Below are 16,644 nucleotides of genomic sequence, written 5' to 3' on the forward strand. Positions count from 1 at the left end.
TCAGAAATTGGAAAAAGAGATAGAAGTGTTAGTTTTAAATTGCAGTTATACACATAAGGTAAATACCAGGGCACTAAGAAATGTAGATGCACACAGGGAGCCGGTTTCCTATAAGTGGCAAAACGGGTAGATAGGATGGAGAAGAAGGCAAATAGCATGCTTGCCTTTGTAACTTAGGGTAAGAATATAAGAGATGGAACATTATTGTTTTAGGCTGCACTTGGAATACTGTGTGCACTTTTGATTGCCGCACTGAAGGAAGGATGTGATTTGCACTGAAGGGAGAGCATAAGACATTTACCAGGGCGTTCCCTGGATTAGCGGACCTCTGTTTCAAATTCATGTTCAGCTCATAATTAGTCTGCAAATATGCACCATAAATTAAATATACATTGAAAGGGACATAAAGAATTTTTAACTAATTTCTCAAACTGTAATAGAAGACAAAACTGACCAACATCTGTAATCTTAATGACCTTCTTCTGAATTGGAAGTGATTTCCTGTCTTAATGTTTCATGTTTGTTTTAGCTTTAGTTGTAACAACTGCGACTGCTGGATTTGCAATGGCACCTGTACCCTTCGACCTTAGCTGTTTCCTTCTCACCACTGTTGGAACAGGGCTTGCTTCCTGTGCTGCCAACTCCATTAACCAGGTGAGTAATTCATTTTAATACAAACCAGACAAAAATGAGCACTTTTTGAAGGCTCACACCTTTGCTGGGAAGGACGTATATACTGTATTGGTGTCCGTATGGGAATGCTGAATGAGTGGACCTTGTCCAATAAAAAAATATAATCTTTAATATTATATCATTTAAAATAAAGACAATCTTACAACTTTATTGGTTTTTCAAATAGACAGCTTAATGTTTGAAATTCCAGCAGAATTTAAATAAATATGCAAAAGTACTTTAAGATATTAGTAAGAGGCTAAGGATATTTTGTTTTATACGTTTTAATTGTATAATGAACCATATGGTTGCTCCTTTTAACAAAGGAACAATCTACTCTGGATACTGTTCATTAGCAATTTGCTAGTATTAACACTGCATGTCTGCATTCTGTAGTGTAACTAATCTTTGAAACAGTTTTGTTTTGTTCCTAATTCTCTAATGTAAAGTGCTTGTAACCATGATTAATATGGCCAAATCTTATTTTTCTATAGTATTTAAAGTTGTTGATCTTCAGTTAGTAGGGTTTGAAGAAAAACATTAACAAAGCATGAAGCATGTGTTTTGGCATGAATCATGTGTTTAGACCATAGGACATAGGAGCAGAATTTGGTCTTTTGGCAAATCAAGTCTGCTCCGCCATTGTATCGTGGCTGATTTTTATCTCTCTTTCAACCCCGTTCTCCTGAATTCTCTCCATAACCTTTGATGCCCATACTAATCAAAAACCTATCGACCTCCACTTTAAATATATCCAATAAATGTACCCACCGCTGTCTGTGGCAATGAATTCCAAAGATATTCACTACCTTCGGGCTAAAGAAATACTTCCTCATCTTTGTTCTAAAAGGACACTCTTGTATTCTGAGGCTGTGCCCTCTGGTCCTAGACTCTCCCACTATTGGAAACTTCCTCTCCATATGCACCCTTTCTAGGCCTTAAAATATTTGGTATTTTTCAATGAGATTCCCCATCATTGTTCTAAACTTCAGTAAGTACAGGCCAAAGGCTGTCATATATTAACTCTTTCATTCCCAGGATTATTCTTGTAAATTTCCTCTGGACTCCAATGCCAGGACATCGGTTCTGAGATATGGGGCTGAAAAATGTTTGTAGTACTCCAAATGTGGTCTAACCAATGCCTTCTCATGTCTCAACATTACATCTTAGCTTTTATATTCCAGTCCTTTTGAAATTATTGCTGTCATTGCATTTGTCTTCCTTACCACTGACTCAAGTTGCAAGTTAACCTTTAGGGAATCCTGCAGTAGGGCTCCTAAGTCTCTTTGCACCTCTGATTTCTGAATTCACTTCCTATTTAGAAAATAGCCTGTGCCTTTTATTCCTTCTACAAAGTGCATGACCATATACTTACCTACACTGTATTTCATCTGCCACTTCTTCGCCCATTCTCCAAATCTGTCCAAGTCAACACTGGTCCCAAAATGTTTCACAACTAATGAGGGATTTTTGAAGTTATTGCAATTTTGTAGTCAGTTGCAGTAGTTCATATTTTGCAAAGCCTTGCCATTAGCAGACAACATAAATGACTACTTTGCCGGCATTAGTACAGAGTAATGAATGTCATCGAGCTTCCTGTTTATCTATGAATAATGTTACAAAATGTTTTGGATTCATTTGAGCAGTTTGAAATGAACATTGTAAAGCAGTTCACTGGAAAGAAGGCACATTTGACAAAATAGTAACTTTTCGTAACACTTTTTTTAAGTCATGCCATTCATGTTAGGATTTAAATCAAAGTAAAATGCTACTCACTAAACCCAGCAGATTTGTAGAGATTTGTAGCCAGTGTTGTTTTTTTTTTGAATGTGATAGAATTAGTCACATCAAAGTATAATATGTATGCAGCACTCTAATTTTATTAGAGGTGACTCTAGCTGCATATAATTGCACAAAGAAATAACCTAGTTTTGGCATTCTACCCCTTGTGACCTGAACTCAGCTTTTATTCCTTGTGTGTATAATCTCTTTAATTGTTCAAATACCAGGTGTGATTAGGTTTAGGATGTCTTCTTCTTAAGGCCATCACCCCTACTGATAGCAGCTCATGACAGTCCTCTGTCCTGGGCCAGCCTTTCAAGTTGTTTCCAAGTGTGGCCCATCAAAAATTCTTCCTCTCCAAGTGATGAGGTCTTTGGAGATCCTGTTGATATTTCTGTAGTTCTGGATTTTTACCAATTGAGTTGCTAGTGCCATGCTCACCCTTCGTGTTTTGCAGCTGGGATTGTGACCATCCATGACAGAGTTAGGCATAGATCCAGCAAGTACGTTAGTTTAGCCAACATGTTTAATAAAGGCATAAAATGTGCATTCAATACTATCAATTTGTTTGTTTCAATCAACAACTATTTCTCAGCAATTGTAACCATTCAATCTAAATTTTAAACAGCCCAATTCATTGTCTGTGTTCTGCGTTATCTTTCTTTCTTTCCACCTGCAAAGGAAGATCTCACAGACTTCCAGCTCCGAATTTGGGAGATTAAATTTACCCCCCATACTTTTGTGTTACACTTCCTGTTGTGGTAGCCGTTGAGACCTGAGAATTCTGCATTTTTGATTTTCCGTAAAGGTTAAACAACAAACCAGAGTTTGATTCTTTTATATTTTGGAGGGCTTAATATAACAGTTGCATAAGAGTTAAAGTTGTGTCTGTTAATTGGCATCTGCATTGTAACTTGGAAGTGCTACATCTACATCAAATGCAGGTTCAGTGAAAACTTGTGGAGGTTTGTCAGCCCAAGAATTTGACTATTTATTTCTTTCCATAGATGCTGAGATACTGCAGCATTTTGTGTATGTGAATGAACTCTGTCTGACATGTATTGTATTAGCAAAATCGGTACTTCCATTTTGTACATGCTCTTAGCCAAGATCTGCAACTTGTTGTTAGTGTCTTGCTCTGACAGCATTGTGAGTATCACTGTAATGAAGGTGGAATTTGTTTTCTTCCCAGTGTTATTACCATGTTTTATTTCATCTGTTTGAAAAGCAATAGTAACTAGTAGGACTGTAATGTTTCAAGTAGTTTATGTTTCCCAAGCTAGGAGAAGTAATTTTGATTGACTGTGCTCAGAATATTTCACAGAAACTGGGTATAAATACATGATTGGCCTCAATGAGGTCTGCAAGGTTTTAGCCGGACAGGTTGCCTTAAGCAATAGTGTTGACTTTAATCTGTGGGTTGATGAAGTGGTGGTGATAGCGATATATCAAAATATTCCTTGGTGGTTTCATGCTGTTGTTTTAAAACTCTGTCAGAAGATGTTAGTGTCAAATTCATTTTGAAAGGCACAAAGCATGTCTTTAATTAGTAATAGTTAATGTTTCATATGATAAATTACAAAATTATGCAAACTAGAAAGAAATTCTTTAAGCATATAAATCAGAGAGTGTTTGTTTTATTCAAGACTTCTATCAATTAAACTCTTGTGCTTATTGTTGAGGCATAGCAAGCATTTTGAATTAAAATGCTTTTAATTTTAATGCTGTGAGGAAGGCAGATGGTAGGGCACCATGGGATAACTTGGGGGGAGGGTGTGATCAAAGTTTGGAGCTCATTTCTAGCTTTCTCTGTAAGGAGTTTCTGTACGACTTTTCCTTGGAATGCTTGGGTTTTTCCCAGCTGCTCCAATTTCCTCTCACAGTTCAATTCCATTGTAAACTGTTCTGTAATTAGATTACGGTTAAATCAGGGTGATCTGGAGTTGCTGGGGTGACACAGCTCAAAAGGCTGGAAGGGCCTACTCCATGTGTATCTCTAAACAAAATAAAAATAAATAAGTAAATTTGCAATCAGTGGGATGACTTGAAGTGTAACATGGAGGAAAAATCAAAAATGGTGAATGCAGAATAGGGTAGATCATATATGTCAAACTCAAGGCCCGTGGGCCAAATCCGGCCCGTGGTGGAATTATCTTTGGCCCGCGAGATAATATCTAATTACTATTAAAGCTGGCCCCAGTAATCGAAGCGCCTATGGCGTATGATATGGCTAATGCTGAGTTTATTCAGGTACCAGGTTTTCAGGGTTTTTAGTGTTTATTCAGCATTCTTGCTCGGCAGTCTTCTTCATAAGAAACTGAATTTGTAAAGTGAAACACTTTGTAGTTATAGCAGAGACTGAGACACATGAGAGCAGGCTGAAAAAACGGAGGCAATGAAAGCTGCGTTCGCACGCGTCCGACTGATCCGGCCCGTATGAAGCTGCATTTTGCTCAATCCGGCCCGTGACCTAAAATGAGTTTGACACCCCTGGGGTAGATGATCTTGTAGCACAGTTTGAGTTTGGCAGGTATGACATGTGGGCATCACTGTATCATAGAACCATAGAACACTACAGCACAGTATAGGCCCTTCAGCCTCCATGTTGTGCTGACCCATATAATCCTTAAAAAAAGTACTAAACCCACACTACCCCATAACCCTCCATTTTTCTTTCATCCATGTGCCTGTCCAAGAGGCTCTTAAATACCCCTAATGTTTTAGCCTCCACCACCATCCCTGGCAAGTCATTCCAGGCACTCACAATCCTCTGTTAAAAAAAACACTTACCCCTGATGTCTCCCCTAAACTTCCCTCCCTTAATTTTGTACATATGCCCTCTGGTGTTTGCTTTTGGTGCCCTGAGAAACAGGTACTGAAAGAAGATCGTCGTTGAGAGCTTAACATTCTGGAATGGTTTCGGAGGACTGGAAAATTGCAAATGTCACTCCACTCTTAAGACGGCAGGGAAACAGAAGAAAGGAAAGTATCGGCCATTTAGCCTGACTTCAGAGGTTGGGAAGATGTTGGAGTCAATATGAATGACGGGAATTTGGGCTACTTGGAGGCACATGAGAAATTAGTCCAGTTAATCTGGTTTCCTTAAGGGGAAATCTTTCCTTACAAACCTTTTGGAATTCCTGGAGGAAATAACAGTCAAGGTAGACAAAGTAGAGTCAGTGGATGCTATTTACTTTGATTTCAGAAGGCTTTTGACAAGGTGCCACATATGAGGCTGCTTAACAAGATGCAAGCCCATGGACATTACAGGAAAGATACTAACATGGATAGAAGATTAGCTGACTGGCAGGAGGCAAAGAGTGGAAATAAGAGGGGGCCTTTTTTGGGTGGCTGCTGGTGACTTGTGATGCTCTGCACGGGTCGGTATTGGGTCTGCTTCTTTTTACATAATATGTCAACTATTTGAATGATGGAATTGATGCTTTGTGGCCAAATTTGCATAGGATACAAAGATTGGTGGAAAGACAGGTAGTGCTGAGGAAGCAAAGAGTCTGCAGAAAGACTTGGACAGATTGTGATAATAGATATAGAAGTGGCAGATGGAATATAACATAGGGAAATGTACTCTGGTAGACTATTTTCTAAACAAAAAGGAATGCAAAAATCAGGTGCAAAGGTATAATGTGATTGTCACTGTTTTTTTTGCAAGGGAATGTGCTGGGGGTTTGAAGTTATTGTCGTTTTTTTTGTGAGGGAGTGGGTTGGGGGTTTAGGGTTTGATGATGTTCCAGCTGCCATTTTCCGTGTGGTGATCCATTAGCTTTTGTGCGAGGGTAGGGGTGGGAGTTTGGGTTTTGCAGGGTTTTTTTTCTTCGTTTTCTTGCAGAAAGGTGATTGATCTCATTTCTTTCAACGGCTCCCATGGTTTTTCCTGTTGTTCATGGCTACCCGGAGAAGACGAATATCAGAGTTAATAGTAAAATGAACCTTTGTAGCTTTGGTGCTAAAGTTATGTTGGTGGTGAGGAAGGCAAATGCCATATTAGCATTTATTTTGAGAAGACTAGAATATAAGAACAAGGATGTGATGCTGAGGCTTTATAAAGTATTGGGCCCCTTGTATGAGCAGTTTTGGGCCCCTTGTGTATGAAAAGATGTTCTGGCATTGGAGAGGGCCCAGAGGAGGTTCATGAGAATACTTCCAGGAACAAAAGGGTTAACATATGAAGAGTATTGGATGGCACTGGGCATGTACTCACTGGAGTTTAGAAGAATGAGAGAGGATCTCATTGAAAACACTTGAATATTTTGTAGGTTGTTGCAAGTAAACACGGCGGAGGCATATCATGTTTAAGAGAAACCATAGCAACTCATTCATTATACTTTAAATACTGAAGACAAAGTGCAGTAAAACATACTTATGTAATTACAGCATCACTTCAGACCAGCCTGTTAAAGTGAACCCCAGCTCAATGTCAGTGGCTGTGAGTTATGTACATTTCTACCAACTGTATTACTTTGCAGTTTAAAGGCCTAGATAGAATGGACGTGGAGAGGATGATAGAATGATGGAGAGAACTGAATGGGCTGAGTGGCTTAATTCTGTCCCTATGTTTTATGGTCTTACAATCGAAATACAGAAAATGCTGAGAACTCTCACCAGGTCTGGCTGCATCTGTAGAAACAGAGTTAGTGTTTAAGTCAATCACCTTTCAGTGACATTGAAGAACAGTTTAAATAAGTTGTTTTTAAGTTACAGAAGGTAGGGGAAAGAAAAGACAAAGGGAATATTTCAGACAGAGAGAGGCCAGAGTTGCTCTGAGTTCAACTGATTGATAAATTAAGGAGGGGAGTATCAGCGACATGAGACATCACAAAGGAACTGATGCTGAGTTACTTTGTCAGCCACTTGATTTCTCTATTATTCCCATTCTGACCTTGTCTTATTGTCTCAAGTACTGTTATAAAGAGGCCTAACTAAGGTTTGAGAAACATCGTCTCATCTTCCATCTAGGCCCGTTGAAGCCTTTCAGGCCTGACGTTGAAGTCAACAACTTTGAGTAAGTAGCTTTGTTGTATCCTAACTGGGCAGTTCTGCTGCATTCATTCAGTCGGTTCGATTGTTCCTTTTCAACTTGCCTAGTCTGATCTGTTAAGCATTCCCCACACCTTTATGTTTCAGCACTTCGTTGAGATTTTCACATTCCTTGTTGTGGGTTTTTGCTTTAACTGAGCTCTTTCATTTATCAACCATCTTATCCCTACAACCTTGGCTTCACCCTATCAGAGATATTCTTTCTGTCCTTTCCAAACACTCGCCATCCTCTCTGCAAATTAAAACTACGGTAGCTTGTTTTTTTTTCTCTTCCCCAGTTCTGACAAAAGGATTTTAATCTGAAACATTAACTCTTTCTTTTTCCACAGATACTGTCTGACCTGCTAATTATTTCCAGCACTCCGTTTCTATTTGAGACTTGAGGTTTTTTTTTGAATTTTCAAGTAATTTCAACTATTCTTTAGTTCTGTAGCATATTTTATCTTGTTAATGAAATAAATAAAAGGGTGTATGTTTAAAAAAAGTCCACAATTTCTAGAATGCCAGTGATTGTAAATGCTTCCATTTCTTTCATTCCACTTTGACATTGAAGCTGCAATGTGATCAAAAAGCCAATTTGTACAGACGGTATGCAAATACAAAAACCTGTTAGTAGTTATCATAATAAAAATAATTTTCCATATATGTGAACTGAAAGCACATTAATTTACATATCTTGACCTGTATTGACATTGAATGCTGCTACTGTGCCCCTTCTTTCCATTTTAGTCAGCATAAAAGTGAGAAACTAAGATTTTAACAATGTAATATATGTTTAGTTCTAAATTTTTGGTAGCAATTTAAGTTCCCTATTCAGCTAACAGTCATGTTCTGATTCAGTTTTTTTTTGCCTCTAATGTCTATCAAGCCTTTTGATGAACTGCTAACTGCCAGTTATCTTGTCATTATTATCTCCTTTTTGTGATTGGAACAAAATATGTTTCGTTTGGCTGTCTGCAGACAGACTGTCATCTGTCACAAGATGATGGTGGAGTAGGTTTTGTTTGTTAATCCACTTGGCAAAGCTCCAAGTAATTGGTCAAATTTTATTTGACAGAGTCACGCAGACAGTTCACTTCAGATTGATTGTATAATTAATAACAGGGTAGTCCTCTGCAGATTGATTTTTGTGGAATTGCCTTAGTCATATTTTTTTTCTTCTCTGTTAGAATTAATGTGTGAAGACCACAAGATAAAAGTTTGGTTTCTTTGTCTAAATTATTAAATTCTCCCCTGATAATTTAAAATAATACAGGTATGTTTGAATCAATGCAAATGTTCTGCATAAATGACTAGTTTCACTGATTGAATCACAGTTTTAAGATTACATTGATACCTGTGCAATTGATCTGAGCAGCTGTACGCTGAAATGATAGATCTTGTGCCAAGATCTTGCTTCACAAATAACCATTGCATTGGGAACAAAAGCATTCCAGATGATCAAAATGTGAAAAACTAGTTAAGGGAAAGAACAAAGGAAAGACTATCATTTAAGCCATCATTTTCTAGGTTGTCTGTGAGTTATACTTAAAAGTTGAATTGTTGTCTTTGACTTGTCAAACTAGCTTTCATGAACTGATCCAGCAACTTTCTGAAACCCTTTTATTTGCTTTAAATTTAGTCTTATTGTTTGTTGTTATTCCAAGTTCTTAAGAATTTTCCAACAGGGTATTTTGCATGATAGTGCCAAAACCTTTATTCTTCCCCTTTTACTTGGATCAGGGCTCAATGATAACATTCTCCATTCTTAATCTAGGTCATGGGATCAAGGACCACTCCAGACACAAGTGCAGTCCTGAGGGACTCTTGCACTGAGATAAGTGGCATCTTTGAATGAAGCTTTCAACTGAGACACCAATTGCTCTTTCACAAAGCTGTAAATGTGTTTTATTATACTAATTGAAATTTTCCTGGTGTCTCTCAGGTCATTTCACTTAAAGAAACTTCAAATGCAAGTTGGTGTTGATGACCTGTAAAAGGTGGACGATTGCATCACAGGAACGTGCTCTTCGGGTGCATCTAGTCCTTGCCAGAAGCATTTAAACTGCCTACTCCCATTCACATGCACTGGGACCATAACCCTACTATCCATGTACCTATCCAAACTTTGCTTGCATATTTATTCAAATCCAAAATTGAATCCCCGCATGTTGTCCAGTACACTATTTCTCTGGCTTCCTTGGCCATATCTTTGCTTTCCTCACCACTGATGCTGTGGTCTTCAGTCTCTGCCTATGTCCTGGAAGTTGAGCTATCATGCACCAGTTCCGCTGGCAACTCATTCCACACTCTCACAGCCCTCTGAGTGAAATCGTTTCCCCTCATGTTCCCCTTAAACTTTCCACATTTCACCCTTAACCCATTACCTCTGGTTGTAGTCCCACCTGTAGTTTCCAGTCTTAACAAGTAATCTATCAGCTGTTCTGGAACCACCTTGGGGAAGTGAAAAGCTGCTTCAAAAATGTACTTTAGCAAAAATTCACTATTACTATCCTTCATCAAATGCATGCCAAAGGATAAAGCTGTAATGTTTGAAATAAACATTTAAGGCACGGACAAATAAGAGCTGGGGTAGATAGTCCCCAGGCTCCTCAAGCCTCTCCCATAGTACAATATGGTCATGGCTGATTTATGCCTCAAATAGCCTCAACTCTTCTTCTGTGCCAGTTTCCCATAAGTCTCAGTTCCTTCATCTATTAAATACTGATCGATATCAGCTTTAAATATTTTTTAATAATTTGACCTCCATCTCCAGGGACAGAGAGTTCCAGAGATGCACTACCCTTTGTAAGAAGAGATTTCTATGCACCTCAGTTTTAAATGACTGGCCCATACTTTGGAACTATGTTCCCTTGTTCTCATTCTGTCAAGTTCACTTAGGATCATCTTGGAAATGGTGTACATTCCACCTCTGCGAATGTTAAGCTGGCACTGTAAGAGCTGATCTTTATGATCAATAACCACGAGATGGTGCACCCTGATACCTTCTTGAACATTGCAGGAGACTTCAACCAGGCCAGCTTGAAGAAGTCTCTGACAAACCACCACCAACATGTCATCTGAGGAACCAGAGGCGCCAACACACTCGATTCTTGTTAAGCTATCGCCAAGAAAGCTTACTGTGCCACCCTGCACTCGTACTCATACTCGTACAGCACAGTTCGATTGCTTGGCTGTACTTCAATTTCCGGGACACAGGCAAAGACTGAAGACCACAGCATCAGTGGTGAGGAAAGCAAAGATATGGCCAGGGAAGCCAAGGGAGTCAGTGGACTGCACAATATTCAGGGATTCATTTTTGCATTTGAATGAATATCACCAATTTTATCAAGACCCGTGTGGATGAATGTTTGCCCTCGAGAACATACCGCATTTCCCCAAACCAGATACACCAAGAGATTTACAGTCTGCTCGGGGCTAAATCTGAGATATTCAAGACTGTGATCCAAAACCCTACAAAAAGTCCTGGTACAACCCACAGAAGGCATTGTGAGAGTGTAAAAGAAAATCTGTATGAAATTACAGCAGAATTGGATGCCCAGCAGCTATGGCAGATTTGCATGCCATTACTTTCTATAAGACAAAACCAAGCACCATAAATGCAGTGATTCTTCAATCCCTGATGCTTTGAAAGGAAGAATAACACTGCACCTGTGCATCTCAATGATCTCTGTCTCGAAGGCCAATGTCAGAAAATCCGTCAAGTGGGTGATCCCTTGCAAGTTGTCAGGACCCAGTGGTGTACCTGGCAGCATATTGGAAACCTGTGCTGACCGGCAGAGCAGCCATCATACTAGTGCAGAAGGGGGCTCAGTTACTATCGACTAGTAGCACTTGTGTCTTCTGTGATGAAGTGCATTGAGAGGTTGGTTATGACTGAATTAACTCCTGCTGGAGCAAGGGCCTACCACTGCAACAGGTTTACGATGGATGCAGTCGCTCTGGACTTCCACTCTGCTGTGGTGCATGGAGATAATAACCAAACATACATCAGACTGATGAATATTGATTATAGTTCAATGTTCAATACTTTCATCCCTTCAGTATTGATCACAAAACTTTTAACTTTGGAGTTTCTGTATCTCCCTCTGCAATTGGATCTTCAACTTCTTCATCAGGAGACGTCGAAGTTCAATTTCAAAGTTTACTTACTATCAAAGTATGTATACCATATTTAATCTTGAGGTTAATCTTCTTGTAGCAGCCGCGAAAAGAAGCAGAATAGAATCCATGAAAAAACCCACGCAACAAAGATAGTCAACAATCCAATGAGCGAGAAAAGAATAAACCATGCAAACAATCAAAGTGAGCCATGGAGCCAGTTCAGTGCTGAGGTGAGTGTAGCCCGTCCAGGTGTAGGCCATAGTTGCAGAGTCGGTTCAGCACTGTTGCGAGTCATCCTTACGAAACAGTGAGCTGAACACTGGTTTGTCCTTCGCTTTCGGCATCCAGTCCTTAATCCTTTTAATCTGATTCCTTGCCTAAATCAGCTAAGCATCAGTTCATTTTTCACTCTCAGGCCAGTGAGACGCCACTTCAGTATGACCCGAAGTTTTAATCCGGCCTGAAGTCCACTCCAGCAATGGCAGCATGACTGTACTTGAATTTTTGAGAGTCCAGTTCACCAAATTCTTCAGGATACCACAAAAAAAATGGCAAGTTGTACAATGCTTCTAAAGTACAACTCCGTCTCCACCTCTCTGACAATCACCACAGGTGCCTGTCAAGGATGTGTGCTCTATGCTCTCTTTTCTTATAACTATGTGGCTAGGAACAATTCAAATGCCACCTATAAATTCACAGATAGTACTACTGTTGTTGGTAGAATTTCAGATTGTGATGAGGAAGATTATACAAGTGAGATAGAAATTCAAAAGAATTCATCTAGTTTATGCTGCCATGTTCTTTTGATTGACTATGCCACGGTATAGTGCAATGCTATTACAGCTCAGAGCATTCGGGAATTCAGTGTTCAATTCCAGTGCAGTTCTGTAAGGAGTTTCTGTATGTCCTCCCTGTGTGTGGATTTTCCCCAGGACCTCAGCTTTACTCCCACAGTCCAAAGACATAACTGATTGGTTATTTGATCATTGTAAATTGTCCCGTGATTGTTAATTAAGTTTGTTGGTTTCTGGAGTGACGTGGCTCAAAGGCCTGAAAGGGCCTACTCTGTACTGTATCGGTAAATAAATAAAATCAAATCAGTAGCAATACCTAGTGCTGGTAATGAGTTGCCTTCATACAATTTTATGGACAACTACATTCTTTCAATCTTCATTTTCATTGTAACATTCAAGATGATTCTCAATACCTTCACATTCGTCATAGATCCTAAGTAGTGAAATCATTTTATTTTCACTCCCGGCATCTTCAACCCCGAATGCTTGAAACCACAGTGAGCAAAACCATTCTGAATTGTTTTACTATCAGTGACAAAAATCACTGCTTTTTGAATACAAACACATGCAACTGACACTGTTTAAAAACTGTTTGCACAAGGATGGGGTAGTGATCAGTGGCCACGCAAGTGTACACGACTGGCAGTAGCTAGAAACTGTTCGACAACAGTTTCCTGTCACAATTAAACAGCATATTGTCCCAAATAAATGTAGGCAAACCCAGCTATTTTCTCAAGTAGTTTCTGTTTTTTAACAATTTGTCCCAAAAGACGCAGCTGCCACGATTAAACTGGTATCCAATCCAATTAACTTGAATCCACTGTATATAGTACAATAATTTTTAGTTTGGTGTAATTAAGGGGGTGAATGTGCTATATGTTAGTAAACAATGTCTAGTTTGTTAGTAGTATAACAAAAGACATTTATCTTATAGAAATATAAATAACGCTGGCAAGAGTTGTGTTCCAGTAATAACTATATTCAGCTTCTTGGCTTAGACTTTTGATCTCTCATCAGTAAAAAAATCAATTTTGGCATCATTTATTTACTTGGCAAAGAAATGTTTTGTGGCAAGGCAGTAGGCAACAAAATCCTCTGAGGCAGAGCTTGCTATTGTCACTTCTAGCAACTGTATAAATTTTAGCAAGTAATCTGCAAATTGAACGTAAACCACTGAGAATGTGATTTTTTTTGGCACTTTAAGTTCTGTAAACCAGTTGATGGATTATTCAAGTGGATCTAGTATTTCTGTGATTAGCTCTGTATTTGAGTTGGCAGTCTTGAAAATGCAGCTTAAATTCGTACTTGTTCTGTCCTTTAAATGGCACTACTTGCAGTGAGTTAATTATTTGTGTTACTAGAAGTTCAACTACCCTGGCTTTTAGCCCACTCCAAAAGTTTATTTCAGAGATCCACAGAGACATCTATTTTTGTAGTATTCTATAATTCATATGCAGGTTTCACTATTTTTCATTTCTGGTTAAACAATAAATAATGACTAACTTGAGAATATACTTAGTAAATTAAAAAAAACGCCTTATACTTCACATTTCACAAACATGTTTGTAGAAAAAAGTATTAGAGATTGGAATGTTTTAAATTAACATTTTTCTTTCATCTGGGGCAGCACAGTCGGGTAGCAGTTAGCATCATGCATTTACAGAGCCAACAACCTGGGTTTATTTCCCACTCTTGTCTGTAAGGAGTTTGTACGTTCTCCCCGTGACCAAGTGTGTTTCTTCCAGGTGCTCCAATTTCCCCCCACATTCCAAAGATGTACGGGTCAGTAGGTTAATTGGGTGTAATTGTGCAGCATGGGTTCATTGGGCCAGAAGGGGCTGCTAGTATGTTATATCTCTAAATAAGACAAAATTTCTTGTAATTATAATTAATGTTTTTTAGAACATTGTTTATTTTCCTCAAATTTAAGATTAAAAGTTTATACCTATTCAGCCCCAGAAAATGGCCACATTAAATAAATAATGTTAAGAAATCAAGGAATAGTAAAGAATTATGAAGTGTAGATAATGAACAGATACACTAAGTTACTAACCATCACATCCACAAGCCATTGCAGGTGCTATGAGATTCTTTTGAAGTGTCGTCATTAGTATAATATGGATATATGTTACGCCAAAAATTACTTTTTTTTTGCATCAACAAGGAATACCAGGAATGAAAGGGTTATCATCCAAGGAACGTTTGATGGCTCAGGGTCTGTACGCACTGGAATTCAGAAGGATGAGGGGGGATCTCATTGAAAGCTTTTGAATGATGAAAGGCCTAGACAGAGTAGATGTGGAAAGGATGTTTCCCATGGTGGGAGAGTCTAGGACAAGAGGGCACAGCCTCAGGTTGGAGAGGCACCCTTTCAGAATAGAGATGTAGAGTAATTTCAGTAGCCAAAGTATGGTGAATTTGTGGAATTTGTTGCCACATGCTGCTGTGGAGGCCAGGTCGTTGGGTGTATTTACAGCAGAGATTGATAGGTTCTTGACTGGACATGCATCAAAGGTTACAGGGAGAAGGCTGGGAACTGGGGTTGAGGGGGAGATAGAAAGAAAAGGATCAGCAATGACTGAATGGTGGAGCAGACTCGATGTGCCAGGTGGCCTAATTCTGCTCCTATGTCTTATGGTATATAACAGGATCTCACAAAGAGCAATGGCATAAAATGCAGAATTGTCTGTTTGGTTTACAAATACTACCTGCTTCAGTAGACACGGCTTAATATGGTGATTTTGCAGTGGTGTATGCTCTAGAAGACCTGACTTATCTGGGGTGCATATTTGTGCAATGCCCTGTCCGTCCATTATAAGCTAATGGTCTAAAGATTGAAATAAATTTTTTAGAAGTTTCGAAGATGTACTTCTTTTTGGACCAGAATTGAGCTTCAATAATGCAAGACTCCTTGAGGCATTCTTTCAACACTTGTCTGAATGTGTCCATATCAAAGCTAAACAATCTTTATGTCAATTCTCTTTGTAAGATGTAATTGTTTATGGTAGCCATACAGAAGATGAGATTTAGAGTTGGCTAATTTAGACATGTTAAGCCAGACAATTAAGATTTTTCTGGCAGTGTGATTCAGATGATCCAAAAATATTTTTATACATCAAGAAGGAATATTAAGAATGTAATTACCCCAAGTTGGCAATGGTGTTGTTCATCAATTGTATTACTTCTATTTGAGATATTTATAGTTTATCATTCCTTTGAGTCATTTATGCAATCAGACTTTGCTCAGGTCATCCTTAATTACCACTGGACAACAATTCTTTGATTCATTTCTTAACCACTGAAGTCCCTTCTGGTGAAGGTGCTGAAATTGCTTTACCCTCCCTGGAGTTGAATTACAAAACACAGCAAAGGGACAGCAATATTTTTCCGTAAAGAATGGTGTGTCACCTAAAGGAGACCGTAGAGATGGTGGCATCTTTTTATAATGCCCTGATCACCTCAGATTGCATGCTTTGCTTACATCTCCTCAGGTGTTTATACTGTACTGTAGAAATCATAGAGTTCCTGTTACGGTTAACATATTGAAGAGGTTATTGGATTATCTTAGGGCAGATATACACAACATGTGCAAATTCCTTTTGTTAACAAACCTTTTCACTATCATTTTATGTGGATGGGTATTCAAAATTAAAATGTATAAATATGAATATTACCACTTCGCAGTTGAATACTTACCTCAATTTTTGTACAAGTGAAAGAGGGTCCTGTCTTTTAAGTGCGATTTGCTTTAGCGTTATTTCATTTTTAACCCCTGTCCCATTTTAAAGATATACTTGTAGCAAACAATGAATAGTAATGACATCACTGAGACTCTGCCTTAGAGAAGATGCATTGTGAGACTATAATTGGAATTGCATACAATTGAAATGACAGGGTTATTATAGTGTTCTCGATTAATGACTGTTTGCTATCTCTGCAGATGAAATTATCTCTTTCACATGTTATTTCAGTAACCATTTCCACATATGCTCTGGATTTAAAATCACCATTCCACCAACCGAACAATGCATTTAAAAATATGTTTCGAGTGAGTAATTGCAATTTAAGATCTGTTACTTGCAGTGAAGATAAAAATGTTATACATATATTTGCATTTTTGCATGGGGGAATTTGACAGGCAATAAATAAGTACAGTTATTATCTTAAAGAGCATAAACAAATTCAAATACTTAGTCACCACTATATTCACAGATGTGTGATTGAACAGACATGAGGA

General features: G+C 38.5%; 1 protein-coding gene across 2 annotated transcripts in view; it reads left to right on the top strand.

Moving 5' to 3' along the window:
* The window catches only part of cox10 (cytochrome c oxidase assembly factor heme A:farnesyltransferase COX10), a 138,566-nt gene that overhangs the window by 44,276 nt on the left and 77,646 nt on the right, over positions 1–16,644 (top strand). For both annotated transcript variants that reach the window (XM_073025903.1, XM_073025904.1), the window contains one exon: positions 530–654. In XM_073025903.1, the coding sequence (XP_072882004.1) occupies positions 530–654 (125 nt within the window). The remainder of the gene's footprint in view (positions 1–529; positions 655–16,644) is intronic.

Source organism: Hemitrygon akajei, chromosome 22 (assembly GCF_048418815.1).
Source record: "Hemitrygon akajei chromosome 22, sHemAka1.3, whole genome shotgun sequence".
NCBI lineage: Eukaryota > Metazoa > Chordata > Chondrichthyes > Myliobatiformes > Dasyatidae > Hemitrygon > Hemitrygon akajei.